The 23866-nt window shown below is 32.0% G+C and overlaps 1 protein-coding gene across 11 annotated transcripts in view; it reads right to left on the bottom strand.

Annotated features, from left to right (window-relative positions):
- Positions 1-23866, bottom strand: part of LOC139489595 (rho GTPase-activating protein 44-like) — a 74557-nt gene that overhangs the window by 35405 nt on the left and 15286 nt on the right. For all 11 annotated transcript variants that reach the window (XM_071276192.1, XM_071276189.1, XM_071276188.1 and 8 more), the window contains exons 2-7: positions 15769-15910; positions 13887-13963; positions 6231-6342; positions 5464-5540; positions 4779-4899; positions 1256-1324 (exon numbers count right to left, since the gene is read on the bottom strand). In XM_071276192.1, the coding sequence (XP_071132293.1) occupies positions 1256-1324; positions 4779-4899; positions 5464-5540; positions 6231-6342; positions 13887-13963; positions 15769-15910 (598 nt within the window). The remainder of the gene's footprint in view (positions 1-1255; positions 1325-4778; positions 4900-5463; positions 5541-6230; positions 6343-13886; positions 13964-15768; positions 15911-23866) is intronic.

The following is a 23866-nucleotide window of genomic DNA, read 5'->3' on the forward strand; positions in this document are numbered from 1 at the left end:
AGGTTGTTGTCGCTTTGACACATTCCCCATTTCCTTTCTCAATTTCATTAGTAAGAATATTTAGTTTGTACACAGTGGTCAAGGTTATGAAAATCAACCTCAGTTTGATATACTTTTACTACTCATAAGTTTGATCTTCTTCTTCTTGTGATTATGAGAATTAAGTTCCATCGAAACATTATTATAAGTGTTTAATGATTTTATTCCTTATCATGTTATCAAGGTGATGGTTTCCCAGTCAATCAATATTTTTACACATGTTTACTCTACTTTTGTGTTGATGTAGTGTGAAGAAAATCAAAGGTCCAAACTACCGTGTAGCCGGTTATTTTTCGCTGGTGTAAAATTTTGCGATATTCATTGAATAAGGTATACGAAATATTGTGGCGATTATAATTTTGGTGGATTCAAAATTTTATCAATACCATTGCATGAACACCTTTAAATTGGCGGAATTTATTTTGGCGATTTTGTTCTATCCGTGAAAATAAGTGAACATTTACACCCCACTAAAATAACCCACTGTACGGTATCTGAATAAATAATTATTCATAATAATGATTAAAGCCATCTTTGTACTATATCTGATTTGATATGGAAGGTATCCCCAAAGATTTCTAAAGAACATACCGGTAAGTAATATCTTGTTTGATCTGCCTATCTATAAAAGGAGATGGATTACTAATCCACTCAGCAACTGAGAGAGTAAAACTTCCCAATTGTAGAAAGCAAACACAAAAAGATCAGAAAAGTTTGGAAGCATTTGTTACTTTGATTGTTGAACAATAAACATAAGTGTGATTTTAATTACTGTGTTTTCAGAAATACAGCATACATATCAGGTCTTCAAAATTTAAAATTGTAGTTTTAATATTGCGAAAGCTATCTGGTCACAACTTTCTCATAAACATGTTTATAAACCCCGCCGCATTTTTGCGCCTGTCCCAAGTCAGGAGACTCTTGCCTTTGTTAGTCTTGTATTATTTTTAATTTTAGTTTCTTGTGTACAATTTGGAGTTTAGTATGGCGTTCATTATCACTGAACTAGTATATATAATTGTTTAGGGGCCAGCTGAAGAACGCCTCCAGGTGAGGGAATTTCTCGCTGCATTTAAGATCTGTTGGTGACCTTCTGCTGTTGTCTGTTCTATGGTCGGGTTGTTGTCTCTTTGATACATTCCCCATTTCCATTCTCAATTTTATTTCCCATTACTAAAAACTTCGCCAAAAATTTATGATTTTACAGTTTACTTACACTTAATAATTTTTGACTATGTTCAGGTTCTCTGGCTATAAAATTGTACATTTCTGTTGTTAATTGATCCTGGAAGTAAGATAAAAAACAATGTTGAGAATTATTGTAATACATGTAATCAGATTATTAACTAGTCTGACTAATACAACTTGATTTGATTGACAAAATGTTCTTTACTGACAAAAAAATGTTGACTTCAATCTTAAATGAACAAGCATTCTGTAAGTATTGCATGGCAATACATAGTCCCCTCCCGGTTAGAAATTCATTTTATTGGAACAAAATTCTATCTTGATCTATAACTTGTCCTTGTGTAAACTATATAACAAATATCAAGTCAAAATCTTCGAGCATGAGGAAAAAAAGTGTTGAAAAATTCATAAGGGTTCCGCTGGACCCAGTGTCTCGCCTACTTTTGCTGTAAATCGCAGGCTCAACAAAAATGAGGAAAAAAATCAATAAAAATGTTCCTCTTGATACTATCTTTTGATTGTAAGAAGCTTCTGTCCAAGTTTGGTAAAAATCCAGGATAGTCTATGAATCTAATAAATGTTTTAAAAACTCTTACTGCAGACTGTATGTAATGTTAACTGGAAGAAAAACTAAGTCCATTTATAAGTAAAATACAGATACAAAGGTACAAAATTTTAACAAAATTTCATTCTAAATACTAGCTTTTGATCATAAACAAGCTTCTGTCAAAATTTGGTACAAATTAAAAATAGTATTTAAGAAAGTTATTAAAATTTTAAAAACTTTAACCACAGAGTCAATGTGTTGTCTCCTGGCAGAAAATCTAAGTCCATTTAAAAGTAAAATATGGAAAAAATGGATATATTTTTTTTACAAAATTTACTTCTGGATACTATTTTATGATCATAAAAAACAAGCTTCTGTCCAAGTTTGGTAGAAATCCAGTATAGTTTTAAAAAAAAGTTATTAAATTTTTCAAAAACCTTAACCACAGAGTGAATATTTTTGGACACCACCGCCGACGCCGCCGACAGAATGTAGGATCGCTATGTTTCACTTTTTCGACTGAAGTTGAAGGCTTGACAAAAATGATTATTTAAGTGAATTTTCTAAGTCCAAGGACTATAAATAACTCAAATTGTCAAATAAACATCTTTCAAGAATGACAAAAACAAGTGTAGAAAACAGATTATTTGAGTGAATTTTCTATGTCAAAGGACCATAACTCTGTACAAAATCATCAGACGGGAACACTGATTGAACTTGACCTGTAATTTGTCATGATAAATCAATACACCAAATATTAAATCAATATCTTCAAGCATAATGAACCAGATGCTCCGCAGGGCGTAGCTTTATACGACCGCAGAGGTTGAACCCTGAACGGTTAGGGCAAGTATGGACACAACATTCAAGCTGGATTCAGCTCTAAATTTGGATTGTGATTAAATAGTTGACACAGCATAGGTTTCTGACACAGAATGAATGTGTTCTAATGAACTTAAAATTTTTGTTTCTCTTAGAGCAATTCACTATGCTGTTGAATATTAATCCTCTCAAAAAAATGTTTGAAGAAATTTTCTTTTTTATTTATGAAATTTCAAATGAGAAAAATTGAACCCAATTTTTTTAATCACATCCCCCTTTCCCTTATTCCAAAACTAATCTCAATTAAAATTTCTAATGGAGTTTGCAACAATAACTACTCATTTAAATACATCATAAAATATTAAGATGTAAAAAAACTGCTTGTTATCACTGAATGGTAAAGATTATTTTAATTTATCAGTTGGTAGTAAAAAGTGAATATACATTGTATATTGTATATAACAAAGATTTAAGTTGATTCTGGACAAAGAAAGATAACTCCAATTAAAAAAAAATCTTGCTATTGCACAATATTTTGCAATTAGATATTTCTTGCTTACTATTCTGGACAAAGAAAGATAACTCTAATTAAAAAAAAATTTGATATTTCACAATATTGTGCAATTAGATATTTCTTGCCATTGCGCAATACTGTGCAATTAAAAAGACTTGCTATTGCACAATACTTAATATAATAATTTTAGATCCTGATTTGGACCAACTTGAAAACTGGGCCCATAATAAAAAATCTAAGTACATTTTTGGATTCAGCATATCAAAGAACTTCAAGATTTCAATTTTTGTTAAAATCAGACTAAGTTTAATTTTGGACCCTTTGGACTTTAGTGTAGACCAATTTGAAAACAGGACCAAAAATGAAGAATCTACATACACAGTTAGATTTGGTATATCAAAGAACCCCATTTATTCAATTTTTGATGAAATCAAACAAAGTTTAATTTTGGACCCCCATTTGGACCAACTTGAAAACTGGGCCAATAATCAAGAATCTAAGTACATTTTTAGATTCAGCATATCAAAGAACCTAACTGATTCATTTTTTGTCAAAATCAAACTAAGTTTAATTTTGGACCCTTTGGACCTTAATGTAGACCAATTTGAAAACGGGACCAAAAGTTAAGAATCTACATACACAGTCATGACAGTTAGATTCAGCATATCAAAGAACCCCAATTATTCAATTTTGATGAAATCAAACAAAAGTTTAATTTTGGACCCTTTGGGCCCCTTATTATGTTGGGACCAAAACTCCCAAAATCAAACCCAACCTTTCTTTTATGGTCATAAACCTTGTGTTTAAATTTCATAGATTTCTATTTACTTATACTAACGTTATGGTGCGAAAACCAAGAAAAATGCTTATTTGGGTCCCTTTTTGGCCCCTAATTCCTAAACTCCCAAAATCAATACCAACCTTCCTTTTGTAGTCATTAACATTGTGTTTAAATTTCATTGATTTCTATTTACTTAAACTAATGTTATTGTGCGAAAACCAAGAATAATGCTTATTTGGGCCCTTTTTTGGCCCCTCATTCCTAAACTGTTGAGACCAAAACTCCCAAAATCAATCCCAACCGTTCTTTTGTGGTCATAAACCTTGTGTCAAAATTTCATAGATTTCTATTAACTTAAACTAAAGTTATAGTGCGAAAACCAAGAAAATGCTTATTTGGGCCCTTTTTGGCCCCTAATTCCTAAAATGTTGGGACCAAAACTCCCAAAATCAATACCAACCTTCCTTTTGTGGTCATAAACCTTGTGTTAAAATTTCATAGATTTCCATTCACTTTTACTAAAGTTAGAGTGCGAAAACTAAAAGTATTCGGACGCCGGACGACGACGACGACGACGACGCCAACGTGATAGCAATATACGACGAAAATTTTTTCAAAATTTGCGGTCGTATAAAAAAGTGTGGAAAACTGTTAAGCCAGACTGACGTATGGACAGACAGACAGATGGAGTACAAATCTAAAGTCCCCTTGACTTTGTCGGTAGGGGACTTATAAAGGGACATGGCAGTTCTAAAGTTTAATTAAAAATATACTAGATCATTTCTGCTATGTCAAAGGTTACTGATGTAAAGGTAAAAAAAATAAATTACTTTAGAAATTGGAAAATATGAAAAACATTATATACATTTGTCATAATATATTATTACCCTTGCTTGTTCCATTCTGGCACATGAATCTTCATAATGTTCCTTCATTGTATCTGCTTTATTGGCTGCTTGCTGCATATTGGTTCCACTGACTTGTGTTTGTTTCACTGCTTGATGCCATCTGTAAAATCACAGTTTTTTACAAATATAACTTTTCATAAGGACCAATTTTTATATATTTAGTTACTGAACTCCTGTCATTGATGATTAAAAGAGGGTACCAGATTTATTGCACAAATAAGATAAACCTATTGTACTTCATAGTCTGGATCCTTTGCTCCTTTTGTGTCAATTGGTTGCTGTCAATTATGGATGTCACATCAATCTTTTTTTTTATTTCTTAGTCAGATCGGTACTTAATAGACTGGATCCTTTGCTCTTTTTGAGTCAATGCGTTCCTGTCAATTATGAATGCCGCTTAAATCATTTTTGTGTTCCTTAGTCAGATCAAAGTATATATATTGTTCATCTCAAGAAATTTCTATCTTAAATGCTACTTAATGTCAATATTAAATACTATTAAAGGTTTATCTATCATACTCGAAGATCTAAACCAAACTTAAATGCTTTATATTTCTATGTAAATGTCCATTCGTTAACAAGGAAATAAAAGAAAAAAGTTCTATACCAGATATAACATAATAGGATATTTAAAATCAAGTCATTTTGTATCAAATATTCTTACCTGGTTTTCAGTGAATCCATGTCCAATGTTGTTTTTGTTAAATTCTTTTTGAATTTGTTAATTGCAGGAATTTCAACCTGAAAAACAAACCAGAATCAGTACTAATGATGAATATATATAGAGCTCACATAAACAATTAATGTATATCAAAACTCTTTCAAACATCTGAATCATTTATAACAATATGCTGAATTGTGATGCACTAGGTCACAAAACATGTTGTAATCTTCACATTTTATGTCTTTTTTGTAAAAAACTTGCATACCAGAGTTATCCACTCTATGAATTATGTCATCTTGAAGATTTACTGGCATTGTTTCACTATTATTCCTGTCACATAATGTTGTCATTTTAGCGGTATTTTTAACATTGCCATATAAACAGTAAAACCAGTATTAACCGACCATTTTTAAATTTTCTTCAAATGTCCTTTACCAATGGCAACACCTGAATATGGCAGTTGTTTTCAAATAGTCTATTTCTATTTATGTTGGCATTTGTTTTTGTTGCAGACAAGTTTTTCTGTGGTTCCTTTATTTTCCTTTTATAGCTGATTTGTGTCCTTCAGTTTAATTTTGTAACACAGATTTGTTTTCACTTAATCAAATTATGACAAATGAACAGCAGTATACTACTGTTACATTTATTATTTGTATTATGCTGAATTGTTTTTTGTATAAGGGGACTTTACTTTTGTAAATGAACTTTATGAAAATCAATATGGTTTTCTTTAATAATAATTTAAAAGGATGTCGTTATTATCTTACATCTAAAATTTCTTGCATTGGCTGTAATACTGCTTTCTCTACTGATATATCATGGTTTAACAGGTGACTAGCCAAGTTACTTTGACATTCTCCACACATCTGATATAAATTCCTACAAAAATAATTATTAACAATTAGTAGAGACATGCTTCTACTTCAGAGGTCTACAATAACTTAACTATGGAAACACATTTCAGATAACAGGTGCTTTTCCTAAAAAAAAAACTAGAGGCTCTCAAGAGCCTGTGTCGCTCACCTGTTAATGTGTTTACTGATGTCGGCCATCTTTGTTGGTAGGCGGGGTCATTAGACACTCTTTTTAAAAATAGATACCCTAGTATTATGATTGTGGCCAAGTTTGGTTAAATTTGGCCAAGTAGTTTTAGAAAAGATTTTTATACAAGTTACAAAAATGAGGAAAAGTTGTTTAATATTGACTCTAAAGGGCAATAACTCCTTAGGGGGTCTCCTCTAACAATTTTGATCATGCTGACTTATTTGTAGATCTTACTTTGCTGAACATTATTGCTGTTTACAGTTTATCTCTATCTATAATAGTATTCAAGATAATAACCAACCAGATGCTCCGCAGGGCGTAGCTTTATACGACCGCAGAGGTTGAACCCTGAACAGTTGGGGCAAGTATGGACACAACATTCAAGCTGGATTCAGCTCTAAATTTGGATTGTGATTAAATAGTTGACACAGCATAGGTTTCTGACACAGAATGAATGTGTTCTAATGAACTTAAAATTTTTGTTTTCTCTTAGAGCAATTCACTATGCTGTTGAATATTAATCCTCTCAAAAAAATGTTAGAAGAAATTTTCTTTTTTATTTATGAAATTTCAAATGAGAACCAGGTGCTCCGCAGGGCGCAGCTTTATACGACCGCAGAGGTCGAACCCTGAACAGTTGGGGCAAGTATGGACAAAACATTCAAGCATGATACAGCTCTGAATTTGGATTGTGATCAAATTTTTGACATTACATGGTTTTTTTTTACACAAAACAAATGTCAAGATTTTACAAATCAATTAAAAATTTCTTCTTCAAACTTTTTAAATCTAAAATTAAATAGTTGACACAGCATAGGTTTCTGACACAGAATGAATGTGGTTTAATGAACTTAAAAGTTTTTTTTGCCTTTGAGCAATTCACTATGCTGTTGAATATTAATCCTCTCAAAAAAATGTTTGAAGAAATTTTCTTTTTATTTATGAAATCTGAAATGACAAAAATTAAACCCCCCCTCCTTTTTTTCACATCCCCGTTTCCCTTTTTCCAAAACTGATATCAATTCAAATTTCTAATGGAGTTTGCAACAATAACTACTCTTTTAAATACATCATAAAATATTAAAATGTAAAATAAAGTGCTTGTTATCACTGAATGGTAAAGATTGGTTGGTAGTAAAAGTGAATATACATTGTTTATTGTATAAAACAATAAAAAAAACTTCATCAGCAACATTTTATATTGGCAAATTTCCAATGAAGTTATTTACATAAAGTTATTGGCAAATAAAAATAGAAAATGACATCATAGTCATGTCTGGCAAATGTCCAACATACATTATCTAAAAACATTTTAGATAAGATAAGGAAAAAAAGCTTCATCAGCAACATTTTATATTGGCAAATTTCCAATGGAGTTATTTACATAAAGTTATTGGCAAATGAAAATATAAAATGACATCATAGTCATGTCTGGCAAATTTCCAACATATATTATCAACTACTATTCTATACAAAGAAAGATAACTCCAATTGAAAATTAACTGCTATTGCACAATATTGTGCAATTAGATATTTCTTGCTATTGTGCAATACTGTGCAATTGAAAATTTCTTGCTATTGCACAATACTTGATATGGAATCCTGATTTGGACCAACTTGAAAACTGGGCCCATAATCAAAAATCAAAGTACATATTTAGATAAAGCATATCAAATAAGCCCAAGAATTTAATTTTTGTCAAAATCAAACTTAGTTTAATTTTGGACCCTTTGGACCTTAATGTAGACCAATTTGAAAACTGGACCAAAAATTAAGAATCTACATACACAGTTAGATTTGGCATATCAAAGAACCCATTTATTCAATTTTTGATGAAATCAAACAAAGTTTAATTTTGGACCCCCATTTGGACCAACTTGAAAACTAGGCCAATAATTAAAAATCTAAGTACATTTTTAGATTCAGCATATCAAAGAACCTAACTGATTCATTTTTTGTCAAAATCAAACTTAGTTTAATTTTGGACCCTTTGGACCTTAATGTAGACCAATTTGAAAACGGGACCAAAAGTTAAGAATCTACATACACAGTCATGACAGTTAGATTCGGCATATCAAAGAACCCCAATTATTCAATTTGGATGAAATCAAACAAAGTTTAATTTTGGACCCTTTGGGCCCCTTATTCTGTTGTGACCAAAACTCCCAAAATCAATACCAACCTTCCTTTTATGGTCATAAACCTTGTGTTTAAATTTCATAGATTTCTATTTACTTATACTAACGTTATGGTGCGAAAACCAAGAAAAATGCTTATTTGGGTCCCTTTTTGGCCCCTAATTCCTAAACTGTTGGGACCTAAACTCCCAAAATCAATACCAACCTTCCTTTTGTAGTCATTAACATTGTGTTTAAATTTCATTGATTTCTATTTACTTAAACTAAAGTTATTGTGCGAAAACCAAGAATAATGCTAATTTGGGCCCTTTTTTGGCCCCTAATTCCTAAGCTGTTGAAACCAAAACTCCCAAAATCAATCCCAACCGTTCTTTTGTGGTCATAAACCTTGTGTCAAAATTTCATAGATTTCTATTAACTTAAACTAAAGTTATAGTGCGAAAACCAAGAAAATGCTTATTTGGGCCCTTTTTGGCCCCTAATTCCTAAAATGTTGGGACCAAAACTCCCAAAATCAATACCAATCTTCCTTTTGTGGTCATAAACCTTGTGTTAAAATTTCATAGATTTCCATTCACTTTTACTAAAGTTAGAGTGCGAAAACTAAAAGTATTCGGACGCAGGACGACGACGACGACGACGACGCCAACGTGATAGCAATATACGACGAAAAATTTTTCAAATTTTGCGGTCGTATAAAAATTGAACCCAATTTTTTTAATCACATTCCCCTTTCCCTTATTCCAAAACTAATCTCAACTAGAATTGCCATTGCAAGCAATAGCAGATGTCACCCTTCCCCTATTGCCACTAACCGGCAGCCATTTCAAAATGGTTTAACAGTGAATGCACATATATTCATGGCAATACATCTTTCTGTAAATTTTCAGTACATTCAGAGCATTTTAAAAGAATTCACATTTCTGCTGTTTCCATGGCAACGGCAGCCATTTTGAAAATTTCAAAGTCAAAAGTGTCATCTGTACTTGCCAGTTAACAATAATATCAAGTTTCATTAAGTTCAAAGCATTTTGAGAAATTTTGACTTTTTTGCAGTTTCCATGGCAACGGTGGCTATTTTGGAAATTCCAAAATCAAAAGTCTCCTCCAGACTTGCCAGTCAACTATCATATTAAGTTTCATCAATTTTGGAGCATTTTGAAATTTTTGAGATATTTGATCCTGTATCCATGGTAACAGAGTAGTTCCAATGATTGTCAAAATCCATCAAAACCTGTATATAGTGGATAACTATATTGTGTAAAAATTTGTTGATTTCAAGTTCAAGCATATCAAAATTATTCACCAAACCCTGAAGTTTTTAGAGCATTTTGACACTTATGCTCTGTTTCCATGGTAACGGCAGACATTTTGGAAAATCCAACGCCAAATTCCACATCTACCAATGTTGCTCATCCTTACCATGAAGTTTCAAAAAATTTGGAGCATTTTGATATTTTTGAAATTTTTGGTGCAGTTTCCATGGCAACGTAGTAGTTCCAATGAATGCCAAAATCATCCAAAACCAGTATATGGCTGGCACCTACATTGTATCAAAATATGATGATTCTGAGTTTAAGAATCTCCAAATTATTCACCAAAACCAAAAACTGGAATTTTTCACAATTATTCTGTTTCCATGGAAACGGCAGCCATTTTTTATGGTCTTAGACCCACCTGCACCCCGAAATTTTTTGTACCACCTTATAGTGAACTATCATTAAGATTGGTTCCGTTTCACTCCAAAAAACATGCCGGACAAATTAGGTGGAAGTATAATAATAATAATAATAATACAGAAAAAGAAACAGAGGAAAAGCAATATGTCACCCGACATTGTCGATCGGGTGACATAATTAAAATTTCTAATGGAGTTTGCAACAATAACTGCACTTTAAATACATCATAAAATATTAAGATGTAAAAAAACTGCTTGTTATCACTGAATGGTAAAGATTATTTTAATTTATCAGTTGGTAGTAAAAAGTGAATATACATTGTATATTGTATATAACAAAGATTTAAGTTGATTCTGGACAAAGAAAGATAACTCCAATTAAAAAAAATCTTGCTATAGCACAATATTTTGCAATTAGATATTTCTTGCTTACTATTCTGGACAAAGAAAGATAACTCTAATTAAAAAAAAATTTGCTATTTCACAATATTGTGCAATTAGATATTTCTTGCCATTGCGCAATACTGTGCAATTGAAAAGACTTGCTATTGCACAATACTTAATATAATAATTTTGGATCCTGATTTGGACCAACTTGAAAACTGGGCCCATAATAAAAAATCTAAGTACATTTTTGGATTCAGCATATCAAAGAACCCCAAGATTTCAATTTTTGTTAAAATCAGACTAAGTTTAATTTTGGACCCTTTGGACTTTAGTGTAGACCAATTTGAAAACAGGACCAAAAATGAAGAATCTACATACACAGTTAGATTTGGTATATCAAAGAACCCCATTTATTCAATTTTTGATGAAATCAAACAAAGTTTAATTTTGGACCCCGATTTGGACCAACTTGAAAACTGGGCCAATAATCAAGAATCTAAGTACATTTTTAGATTCAGCATATCAAAGAACCTAACTGATTCATTTTTTGTCAAAATCAAACTAAGTTTAATTTTGGACCCTTTGGACCTTAATGTAGACCAATTTGAAAACGGGACCAAAGGTTAAGAATCTACATACACAGTCATGACAGTTAGATTCGGCATATCAAAGAACCCCAATTATTCAATTTTGATGAAATCAAACAAAGTTTAATTTTGGACCCTTTGGGCCCCTTATTCTGTTGTGACCAAAACTCCCAAAATCAATACCAACCTTCCTTTTATGGTCATAAACCTTGTGTTTAAATTTCATAGATTTCTATTTACTTATACTAACGTTATGGTGCGAAAACCAAGAAAAATGCTTATTTGGGTCCCTTTTTGGCCCCTAATTCCTAAACTGTTGGGACCTAAACTCCCAAAATCAATACCAACCTTCCTTTTGTAGTCATTAACATTGTGTTTAAATTTCATTGATTTCTATTTACTTAAACTAAAGTTATTGTGCGAAAACCAAGAATAATGCTTATTTGGGCCCTTTTTTGGCCCCTAATTCCTAAACTGTTGAAACCAAAACTCCCAAAATCAATCCCAACCGTTCTTTTGTGGTCATAAACCTTGTGTCAAAATTTCATAGATTTCTATTAACTTAAACTAAAGTTATAGTGCGAAAACCAAGAAAATGCTTATTTGGGCCCTTTTTGGCCCCTAATTCCTAAAATGTTGGGACCAAAACTCCCAAAATCAATACCAACCCTCCTTTTGTGGTCATAAACCTTGTGTTAAAATTTCATAGATTTCCATTCACTTTTACTAAAGTTAGAGTGCGAAAACTAAAAGTATTCGGACGCAGGACGACGACGACGACGACCAAGACATTTAGGGCAAATCTTTCAAGATTTTAATGTCCATCAGAATAAGATATATCCCCTCACACATTTTCAGTTGAATCGGACAACCTGTTGTTGGGTTGCTGCCCTTAAATTGGTTATTTTAAGAAAATTTTGCAGTTTTTATACGACCGCAAAATTTCGTCGTATATTGCTATCACGTTGGTATTGATTTGCTATTGCCAACGTGATAGCAATATACGACGAAAAATTTTCTTAAAATAACCAATTTAAGGGCAGCAACCCAACAACAGGTTGTCCGATTCAACTGAAAATGTGTGAGGGGATATATCTTATTCTGATGGACATTAAAATCTTGAAAGATTTGCCCTAAATGTCTTGGTTTCAAAGATATAAAGCAAAAACTGCATTTTACCACTATGTTCTAATTTTAGCCATGTCGGCCATTTTGTTTGGTAGGCTGGGTCATCGGACACATTTTTTAAACTATAAACCACAATGATAATTGTCGCCAAGTTTGATTAAATTTGGCAAAGTAGTTTTAGAGAAGAAGATTTTTAGAAAAGTTACAAAAAATGATGAAAAGTTGTTAAAAATTGACTATAAAGGGCAATAACTCCTTAAGGGGTCGACTGGCAATTTTGGTCATGTTGAATTATTTGTAGGTCTTACTCTGCTGAACATTATTGCTGTTTACAGTTTATCTCTATCTATAATAGTATTCAAGATAATAACCAAAAACTGCAAAATTTCCTTAAAATAACCATTTCAGGGGCAGCAACCCAACAACAGGTTATCCGATTCGTCTGAAAATTTCAGGGCAGATAGATCTTCACCTGATAAACAATTTTACCCTATGTCAGATTTGCTCTAAATGCTTTGGTTTTTGAGTTATAAGCCAAAAACTGCATTTTACCCCTATGTTCTATTTTTAGCCATGGTGGCCATCTTGGTTGGTTTGACGGGTCACGCCACACATTTTTTAAACTAGATATCCCAAGGATGATTGTGGCCAAGTTTGGTAGAATTTGGCCCAGTAGTTTCAGAGGAGAAGAATTTTGTAAAAGTTTACGGACGACGGACGACGGAAGACGGACGCCAAGTGATGAGAAAAGCTCACTTGACCTTTCAGGTCAGGTGAGCTAAAAAAGGATTTAAATTTCGAGACCAAAACCAATAGTCATTTATTTAGCATCAAAACTTGAAAGGTCAATTAAGAACAACCAAACAATCTTGAGTGAAGACTGAGGAGTAGTATCTCTTGTTTTTAACAATTACAATTATTGTTATAACCATGCATTTATTAATTCTCTATCCTTGAGGACTGACAGTTGAACAGAAATAGTACCAGCCTAGAGGGTAGGAATACCCTTTACCATCGATGTCAAATGGTCATTTTCAGTTACCATTAACATCAAATTGGTTGAAATTTTACCGTGATCTGTCAAATATCTTTAACATGATTTGTCAGAGGTCTAAAATAATTATCGTTACCAGTTTTTTTATTTTAAATTTACATGATTTGTCAAAATCAGTCAAAATTTTTCGTCTTAAAGAAAGTGTACATTTATCATCATGCACCAAAAATTACCATTCATGCCTTAGGCAAGAATTTTTACCATTATTTGTCATGTTGGTATTCCCTTTACTCACACCCAAAGTTCTGCATCTTTCTGGAATTTACTTCCTCAGCTATGCTCAAGACCAATAGAATGGGATAAAGGTTGAAAGCACAAGCCACAAACAATGTTCTATATTCAACAAATATATATGAAATAATTCTAGAATTATTTTACAGATTAATCCAGCCAGTGTAGAATCTTACCCCATTAATGTCTCATTACCAAGTACACCAGCACTTTCTATCATACTGATGGCTAAGCTGGTTTCTGGCATCTTTTTCTAAAAAATACAAAATACAACATTTATCTCAACCATCTTGACAGTGGACATACATGTTAAATGTGTAATAAATCTATTTCATCCAATACAGTAATAATTTAATTTTGGATGTAACACGTCTTCTGATTGGCCAACGTTATTTAGTTTATCAGCCCATAGACATAATTTAGTCATGTGACCGTGACGGCATCAATGTTTTTTCATGATTTACTCCAGTTTACAATGGAATTTAGAATTAATTTAAAATTGAATATTTTATCTGCCTATTCGAAATAACATAAAAAATGTGGTGCACACTTTGCTACGCGGGTTATTTAGTGTGCACCACATTTTTTATGTTATTTCTTCATAGGCAGAAAAAACATAACAGTCATTCCTTAAATAATACTTATTAAGTTTACTGGTTGGTAGATTCTTATAGATCTCTATATATATATATATGTGCTCTGTATATAATAAAATTCATAGAAAAATTTAAAGCACATGCATACATGTACAAAGCATATTTTCCTGAAAAGGTTAAAGAAAGGAAAGGTTACTATTACAAACTATCTTTCCCTTTATCAGAGACTTGAAAGATAATACAATTTAAAGGAAGGAATTTATCTTTTAAAGAAGTTTTCAGCATTCTCAAGGGAAAACCGATACTATTTATATTCCATATAGCAATATATTTAAAAAAATAAATGGAGATATGTCCATGGGGCCACATTTAAAAGAATTTCTGTTTCCCCTCCCCAGGTTACCCTTTGTAAACAGACCAGGAAGGCAGGTTAATTTTTTTGTTTAACTGGATGTCATACATACATGTAATGTAGCATGGTCACATGAATGGTTTGATATGTCCAGTCGATGCCACTTAACCAGTTATTTGTGCTCAATTTGAGTGTATTCATTTAGATTATCAATCCTTTTGCCTTCAAGCACTTTTCAAAAACGGAAACACATTTTTGGGGGGGAATAAAAATAATTTCAATTTTTTTTGTTGCAAATAATTTTTTGACCCAGGGGCTTATTTTTGACCTGGGTGGGGGAGGGGAAACAAACATATTTTTAATTTTGGCCTGGGACACATATGATGCCCTTGCATGCATATAAAGTTATAAAAGGACATAACTAGAGAACTGTAAAAGTGACGCCACCCAAATTCGAACTTTAATTGTGTTTTAAGGTTATAATATAAAAAAGAAGATGTGGTATGATTGCCAATGAGACAAAGCAAAGTGACATAAAAAATCTCTTCTGTTTTGTTTTTCGTGTATTGTGTATATGTCATCGTTGCCAAAGCAAATGCTTCTAACAAATAAGTCATCATCCATATCTGATTATATGAAATAAATATGCATAAAATAATTGTCCTATCTGCTGCAGATTTTTTGCATATATCATGATTATCACTGAATTATATTTCATATCAGGTTTTAGATGTATGAAAAATAATACAGAGATATGTGTCACCTAATCACACACTCTTACAATTATTAATAATATTGACAACATTACATCTAAGTCTGGATTCATCTATTTTTGTTGCAGGTGAGATGTAAAAGTATTTCTAGGAAGAAATATATCCATACACAGTGACTGATAATAAGAGATTGATAATTGAAGAATAGAAGTATCTTTGACTTATTTTAAATGTCCACAGCATTGAACAAAATAAAAATATAAAATTTCTTTAACTAATGGTAGAAATATGATTCAGCTCGTTTAAAAACCTATCTTTGTCAGATTATTTTACTTAGTCCATGGAGGTAATTCTAATCCCTGTTTACTAAATAAGCAATCAAGATATAATATCATACCAATCGTTTCTCATATTCGGAAGAGGAAGTTTTGACCCATGCTTCAATTTTCTTTGTAGTTCTTGTACTGACATCTTTAACTTGATCCACTCTTTTCTCAACTGACTGTAAATCCTCTGAAAGAACCTCTGTTTTTTCTGTCCTAAAATGAAGAAATATTTCTGGATTTAATTTATGTAGAATCATACATCTGACAATTCATCATAGATAAATTTTATCAATGAAATAACAATCTTGCTAACAAATACTGGTCATTTTCAATAACTACAAAAACTGTCAAAATAAAACTCATATCAAATGTCCCAATTTAGCAGAGCAAAAAAAGATACCATTTAGTTTGTAAAGAGTATATACAGTATTTCAAAGGTAACTATTGTTGAACTTAAAGAATGGCCAGACAAATGAAATGAAACTTAAGTATTCATATGTATGGTGCTTTCAGACTTGTTTGATCTGTCACATTCTGGGTCTTTTTCCCAATACATGACTGTCATGTACAATGTATATCATGAATGGGTTAAAGAAAAAATAGTCAATAACAAACTTGACCCCCATTTCACCATCAGTAACCATGGTAACAATATATTAAAATTTGAAAAGCATTGAACAAATGGTTCATAATTTATAACTTGGAAACAACATTAAGGAGGCTCGAGGGTATAAAAATTTCAGAAAAAAATTAAACATTTGTTCTTCATTACAAATCTTATTTATTACCTTTTTTAGTTTTTACTTTATCATATATGGTACAAAAAACATTCAAAACAATAAATTCGTGTTGGCCCCAGATGATTTTTAAAATGTAAACATCATTGAAAAAGTTCCAAATTATCTCCCTTTGGTGGAAAAATGCCATTTTTTGGTGTAACATTAAAATATCTCTTTTAACTCATCGGTGACCTATATTTTTCAATATAATTTTGATATATGCTGTACTTAAACTAAATTATTGTAAAATTTGAGTGATTTCTGTAATAAATTTCTTTTTTTATTTCGATATTACCTTTATTTCTCCTATTAGTTCAACAGAAAGGCAGATTGTGAGCGCAAATAAACGGTGACCCCATTTTTTTATTTTATTTTTCTAATAACTATAAAATAAAGTTCATTTATAGAAAAATATAGAGAAATCCTATATAAATGATTTAGACCCGCAAACCCCCTTAAGCGCCATTTTCAATCTAAAGAGCACCATAACCCATGAAGCGCAAACACGTAAATCATTAAAATCAAACTTGACCACAATTTCAGTAACAACAAATTAAAATTTGCTTAATTGGGGATTTTGGTTGCATGATTCATATATATACATGTAACATGTATAACATAGAAACATCATATAGTGCCATTTCCAAATCAATCAGAGACCATAACTCCTAAACAGTAAAAGTTAAAATTATTAACATTGATATTGACCTCTATTTGTCTTTAGTTACAACTTTAAAAAATTTGAAACACATTGGTTGAATGGTTTATAAATTATTGCATGGAAACTGTTGGCAGCCACCATCCCTCCCCCTCCTGTCATACTTCAACATTTTGATAACCAGATCAGGGGCAGATCCAGCAATTTTAAAAGGGGGGTTCCTAACCCTGGACAAAGGGGGGGTTCCAACTACATGTCCCCATTCAAATGCATTGATCGTCAAAAAAAAGGGGGGGTTCCAACCCCCATACCACCCCCCCTTGGATCCGCCACTGCAGATTATTCCATTGAAAAAGACTGGTTAATAAAATATGAGAAGATATCTCTCATTCTGGGCTTTATAAAATAAGTGAATTGATATCTGTTCTCCGTTTAGATGAAATGTTTAAACATGCATGGCATTCCCCTCTCAAAATCTGCATGTTTAATTAGAGATCTAGACCTTATAATATATGTTATTTTAAAATCTGAAATATACCAAAAGTATCTTAAACAACTAGATATAATGTCACTATTTTTCTAAATTCTAAGTGGACGTTTTTTTTCTTCAAATTAATTCAAATATACTTTACTCAGACCTTAATGAAAGACAAAATCTATTCCATGTATTTAGTGTGTAGCACTCCATAGTAAATGAAGGACTTTTCCTAAGGGTTTCAGGTTTACATATGATTGCGAATAAAAAACTAACAACTTGAAAGTTGTAATAAGAGTTGTACATGTATATTGCTTTCATTGAGAGCATATGTTAATAGTACATGTATCCATAAAATTTACAGCTTGATTAACCCAGTCTTTGACTAGTAACATAACAAAATTCTATATTTTCTATATGATTGTATTATGTTGCTATTTTACTCCCAACACATTTGTTTAACCAGATGCTCCACACGGAGCAGCTTTATACGACCGCAGAGGTCGAACCCTGAACAGTTGGGGCAAGTATGGACACAACATTTAAGCTTGATACAGCTCTGAATTTGGATTGTAATTAAAAAGTTGACACAACATAGGTTTCTGACACAGAATGAATGTGGTCTAAGAACTTAAACTTAAAAATTTATGGTCCAATATCCAAAATCTAAATACATGGTTAGATTCAGCATATCATAGAACCCCAAGAATTCAATTTTTGATGAAATCAAATAATGTTCAATTTTAGACCCTTTAGACCTCAATGTGGACCAATTTGATAACCGGGCACAAATATTAAAAATCTAAATACATGGTTAGATTCAGCATATTGAAGAACCCCTTATATACAATTTTTGTTGATATTAAACAAAGTTTAATTTTGACCCCAATTTGGACCAACTTGAAAACTGGGCCAATAATCAAAAATTTCAAAGACTTCTATTTACTTATTCTAAAGTTATTGTGCAAAAACCAAGAAAAATACTTATTTGGGACCTATTTTTGGTCCTTAATTCCTAAACTGTTGGGACCAAAACTCCCAAAATCAATCCCAACCTTCCTTTTGTGGTCATAAACCTTATGTTAAAATTTCATAGATTTCTATTTACTTATACTAAAGTTACATGTATTGTGTGAAAACCAAGAAAAATGCTAATTTGGGCCCTTTTTGGCCCCTAATTCCTAAACTGTTGGGACCAAAACTCCAATCAAAGCGCTGTAAGCGCTGAAGGCAGTTAACCAAAAACTTAGGCAAACGTAATTATGAAAACTGTGGCAATGTTGCTTCAACATTAAACATTCATATATTGTACATTTATGTGAATTAATTATTAAGGCAAATAATTTATATGTTATCAAGGTTTCAAAAGCAATGCATATATCAATGTTTATATTTTATGGTGAGTCTGCAGTGGTACAAGTTCGCAATGATTGCAGTTGTTCTAGTTGGTAGTTAACGTTGGTTTTAGTTGACTGTTAGTAATACGTGTTGATTTAGTACGAACATGTAATAGTATGAATGGACTGGTTTCCCTGTAAAGAAAACTGAGTTTGTGTTTTACAGTACAAAAGTTATGAGATACAAATCAGACAAATGTTCACTACTACAAGAATCAAAGGTGAGGTCTGACTGACCTGCCCATAGTAAATGTAAATGATTTGTTATATTGTCCCATACAAATGTACATGAATATATATGGTTTAGGGGTGGGGATCTCGAGGTTTTTCAAGTTCTAAAACAGGAAGGGGTAGGGTGACCCCAGGGACTTCCCCTATATTTCATTTTGATTTGTTATATTGTCCCATACATGAATATATATGGTTTAGGGTTTGGGATCTCATCGGTTTCCAAGTTCTCAAACAGGAGGGGGTAGAGTGACCCCAGGGACTCCCCCTATATTTCATTTAATTAGTTATATTGACCCATACATGAATATATATTGTTTAGGGGTGGGGATATCGATCGTTTCCAAGTTCTCAAACAGGAGGGTGTACAGTGACCCAAGGGACTCCCCTATATTTTATTTGAATTCTTATATTGTCCCATCATGACATGAATATATATATTGTTAAGGGGTGGTGATCTCAATGGTTTTCAAATTCTCAAACAGGAGGGGTGGGGTAACCCAAGGGACACACCCTATATTTCATTTTATTTTTTATATTGTCACAAACATGAATATATATGGTTAAGGGGAGGGGGTCTGTACAGTTTCCAAGTTCTCAAACAGGAGGGTGTACAGTGACCACAGCCGGGACTCCCCCTATATTTTATTTGATTTAATATATTGTCCCATACTTGAATATATCTGGTTTAGGAGTTGGGATCTCGACCGTTTCCAAGTTCTCAAACAAGAGAGTGTGGGGTGACTCCAGGAACTCCCACTATATTTCATCTTATTTATTATATTGTCCCATACTTGAATATATATTGTGTTTAGGGGTGGCAGGATCTTGACCATTTCGTAAGTTCCAAAACAGGAGGGGATTGGTGACCCAATGGACTCCCCTTATATTTCATTTGATTAGTTATATTGTCCCATACATGAGTATGTATGGTTTTTGGGGCAGGGAACTCGACCATTTCCAAGTTCTCAAACGGGAGGGGATGGGGCAACTCCAGGGACTCCCCCTATATTTCTGATATAACTGACCCTTCAAAATTAAGAAAAAAATACCCCTTCAAAATTGCAGTAATATGTTTACACTTTAAAAGCATCTTACATTCATTATCAACATTTATCACTGATAAAGAAAATTTATACTGTGACCAGGAACATATATATTGTTAAATATACTGTTCCCAGCTGTCAAATTGTATAGGATTTTGACATTAAAATTTGTCAAAAAGTAATTTTGAGTTTCTGTTTAAAATATTTTCTGCTTTTTCTTTCATTAACATATATCTTTTGGTTTTCAATTCTAGTGCTTATATTCATTTACCATGCATAGATGTATTTTGTCACCTGCATTGATTTATTTTTTTTTGTAGTTAAAACCCGTAATTACCCTTATCCGCTGCCGGAATCGGATGCGATATTGTAATTGTCTTCTTCACGGCAGCCATTGTCATTGTGTTTACAATGTTGTTTTTGTCAGTCAGTTACGATTTTACTCGAATTAACAGATTTTTTGTCGGCGATTTTCTGAATTAAGCTAGTGGTTGATCAAAATGGACATCGCTGTCATGAATAATAATGATTAAAATAAGTTTTGAGATCGTTTATTTGGAGACTTTGGCGAAAAGGTTTGCAAAGTTATTTTTTATTTTCTTTCAAGTGGAACTGAGACTACTATAACTGTGTTATAGTTGTCTCAGAGTGGAAGGACCGTCGGGCGTGGCTTGTAACCAAATCGAAAGTGGAAGGTCGCGGACATCAGACCACCGCTAATTTGAACCCTGCCTCCAAATTGAAAGATACGAAAATTTCGTCTTCAAATTTGAAATTGCCGCCAACAGCATGAACAGTTGAACTTATTATATAATAGACTACTGACGTAGTACTACGTATTGCCGACAAACAATATTCCTACGACTTTTGCCATGTGGGAAATCTAAACTACTTGTCCTTAAAGATTTTTGGCGATTAAATATTTCATGCAATTGTTCTTTGACATCTTAGCCAAAAGCACAGGCGATAATAAACTACATAAGGATTCCTAATGAGCACTACTTCCTATGTGCAACTTCAAAACTTTTGGGTGATTCGACGATCATTTAAGGTTTTTCTGGTCATATTTTTTGTAATCCAGAATTAAAAGTATTAAAAAAGTGTTCAATTAGTTACATATAACATAGTAGCCAACTAGATAATAACAATGGCAAGTATTTCAGCATTTATTGGGTAGACCATAAATCTAGGGTGCTCGCATAATGCAGCTTAACTGCATAAAAATCAATCCCAACCTTCCCTTTTATGGTCATAAACCTTGTGTTTAAATTTCATAGATTTCTATATACTTATACTAAAGTTATAGTGTGAAAACCAAATGTCTTCGGACAACGACGACGACGATGATGACGCCAACGTCATACCAATATACGACCAAAATTTTTTCAATTATTGCGGTCATATAAAAACTTGTTGAACATTTCAAGATTATTTTTTTGAGGAACTGTTGAAAATTCCATTCAAGTACAGGAAACAACAACAAATCAAAATATTTTCCTTGTTTCTTTTAATATAGAAGGAAAGTACAATGTATATATACCTTTATCCTGATTATATAGTAAAATGGTTTTCATTCCATAAGAGCCAATCATGGGGATATGCAATATTAACTGCCATACTGAACAATTAATTTCAGTGATGCCCAATAATAGCAGTAATTTGTGTAGAGATAAGTTATATGACTCAGACAAGATAAATTGACATCTAGTTTTCATCTTGTCAAAAGTTTGCAAGGTCAATATAATAACCTTGTACCATGTTACATTTATCTAATAAGAAATAATTTAAACAGGATATTGCCAAGGTACAGAATTACTAACATTAAATTTTCTAGATTATACCATTGAGTCATAATAATTCTTACAACTTTAACTCATAAAGTCAATTATTTTTTTTTATTTATAAAAACAAATGCATGTGGTGTAATTATGAAACTAAGTCATGTGAAATCAAATTGAAGTGCATGTACATGTATGTCATTTCATATTACACTTGAAAACAGATACAAGGACCAGGAGTCCAGCACATTAATGCAAGTGTAAACAAGAATGTGTCCATAGTACACAGATGCCCTACTCAAACTATCATTTTCTATATTCAGTGGAACGTGAAATTGGGGTCAAAAGTCTAATTTGGCATTAAAGTTAAAGGTTTAATCATATCATGGGGATCATGTGTACTAAGTTTCAAGTTGATTTCAAAAACTACCTTGACCAAAAACTTTAATCTGAAGCAGGACAGACAGACAGACAAATTGATCCACAGTACAGACCAAAAAACATTTTATCCATAAATGGGGCATAAAAACAGCAACAAAAAACTTTATCACCACAGAAACAATAAACAAAAAAAATTTTCTTTTAGACCAATTTCATGTTGGGTTCAAGCACAAAATGTAAGCCCATAATTTCAATTAAAAAAGAAAATGTGTAAAATTAAGGGATAAATGATATTACCAGGTGCAAAATGATGTCTTCCTGGCTCAATGAGCCAGCTGAGCAAAATAAACAAGCAATCATTTCAAGAAATAAATAGCAATAAATTTAACTAAACTTTAAAGTACAATCCATTGAATATATTATATGTTTAAAATACTATCCACATTAAATGTGAATTTAAAAAAGGGTACAAAAGTTCACATAAAACTTGTAAACATTGCCTCCCACTATGTCTACCATCAAGTGAAAATATCTTCAAGTCTATAGAAACCAAAAAATTAAACTATAAATTTTGATCGTTGTTTATTATCTAGCTGTTAGATTGTTTTTGTGAGTGCACTCTCAGTGCACACATCATATCTATGCTTACATTTAACAAGATTTCCTGATAAGACAAATTATGGGCGTGTGATTATTTACATAATATGGAAGGAACCAGTCAATTACAGTCCTTGTGTATATATCTCATCATTTAAGTACTCTCTCTACTTTGGAAGTACTTCATCTCACTATGATAAAATCTATCATGGGAAATTTTAATTGTTCTTTTTCCTGTGAATATATTTTTTATAAAGTAACTGTTATTAGAAAAAACTAAAATGAATGATGAGAAACACAATATTCTTATTGATTTTGTTGATAACCTATATTTTCTTTTTGATAAATGATTAATTTTGTATAAGAAATATTTCCCTAATTTTATCTAAAAATTTCACAAATAATATTTAGCTATTAGTTAATCATATTTATCCACAACTCTTAGATGTACATCACTATAACTACAATGCATGCTATATAGTTAACCAAACTTCAGCTTTGTAGCTTTTAAATTACAGTATTTGGGATGGATATTTGGATAAATAATCTAGGACTCAATAAATAAGATTATTTTTTGTTATGTTTATCTATTCAATTTTGGTGTAGTAATTAAGAACATAGTGTTCTTTATCAATATATTACTGGTAAATCCTCTCTAACATTAATTTCTTCAACCTTTTGATTGAGTCACATGCTCATGAACATTAAGGAAATACATTGTACCATTAAGGGAAGTGTAGACTTAAGGAGAAATGCAACATACACCATTTATGAAACAATAGAAAGTCCTGAAATAAATCAAATTTCATAAAATCATAAGAATGAAAACA

The sequence above is a fragment of the Mytilus edulis genome, chromosome 9 (assembly GCF_963676685.1).
Source record: "Mytilus edulis chromosome 9, xbMytEdul2.2, whole genome shotgun sequence".
Classification (NCBI taxonomy): Eukaryota; Metazoa; Mollusca; class Bivalvia; order Mytilida; family Mytilidae; genus Mytilus; species Mytilus edulis.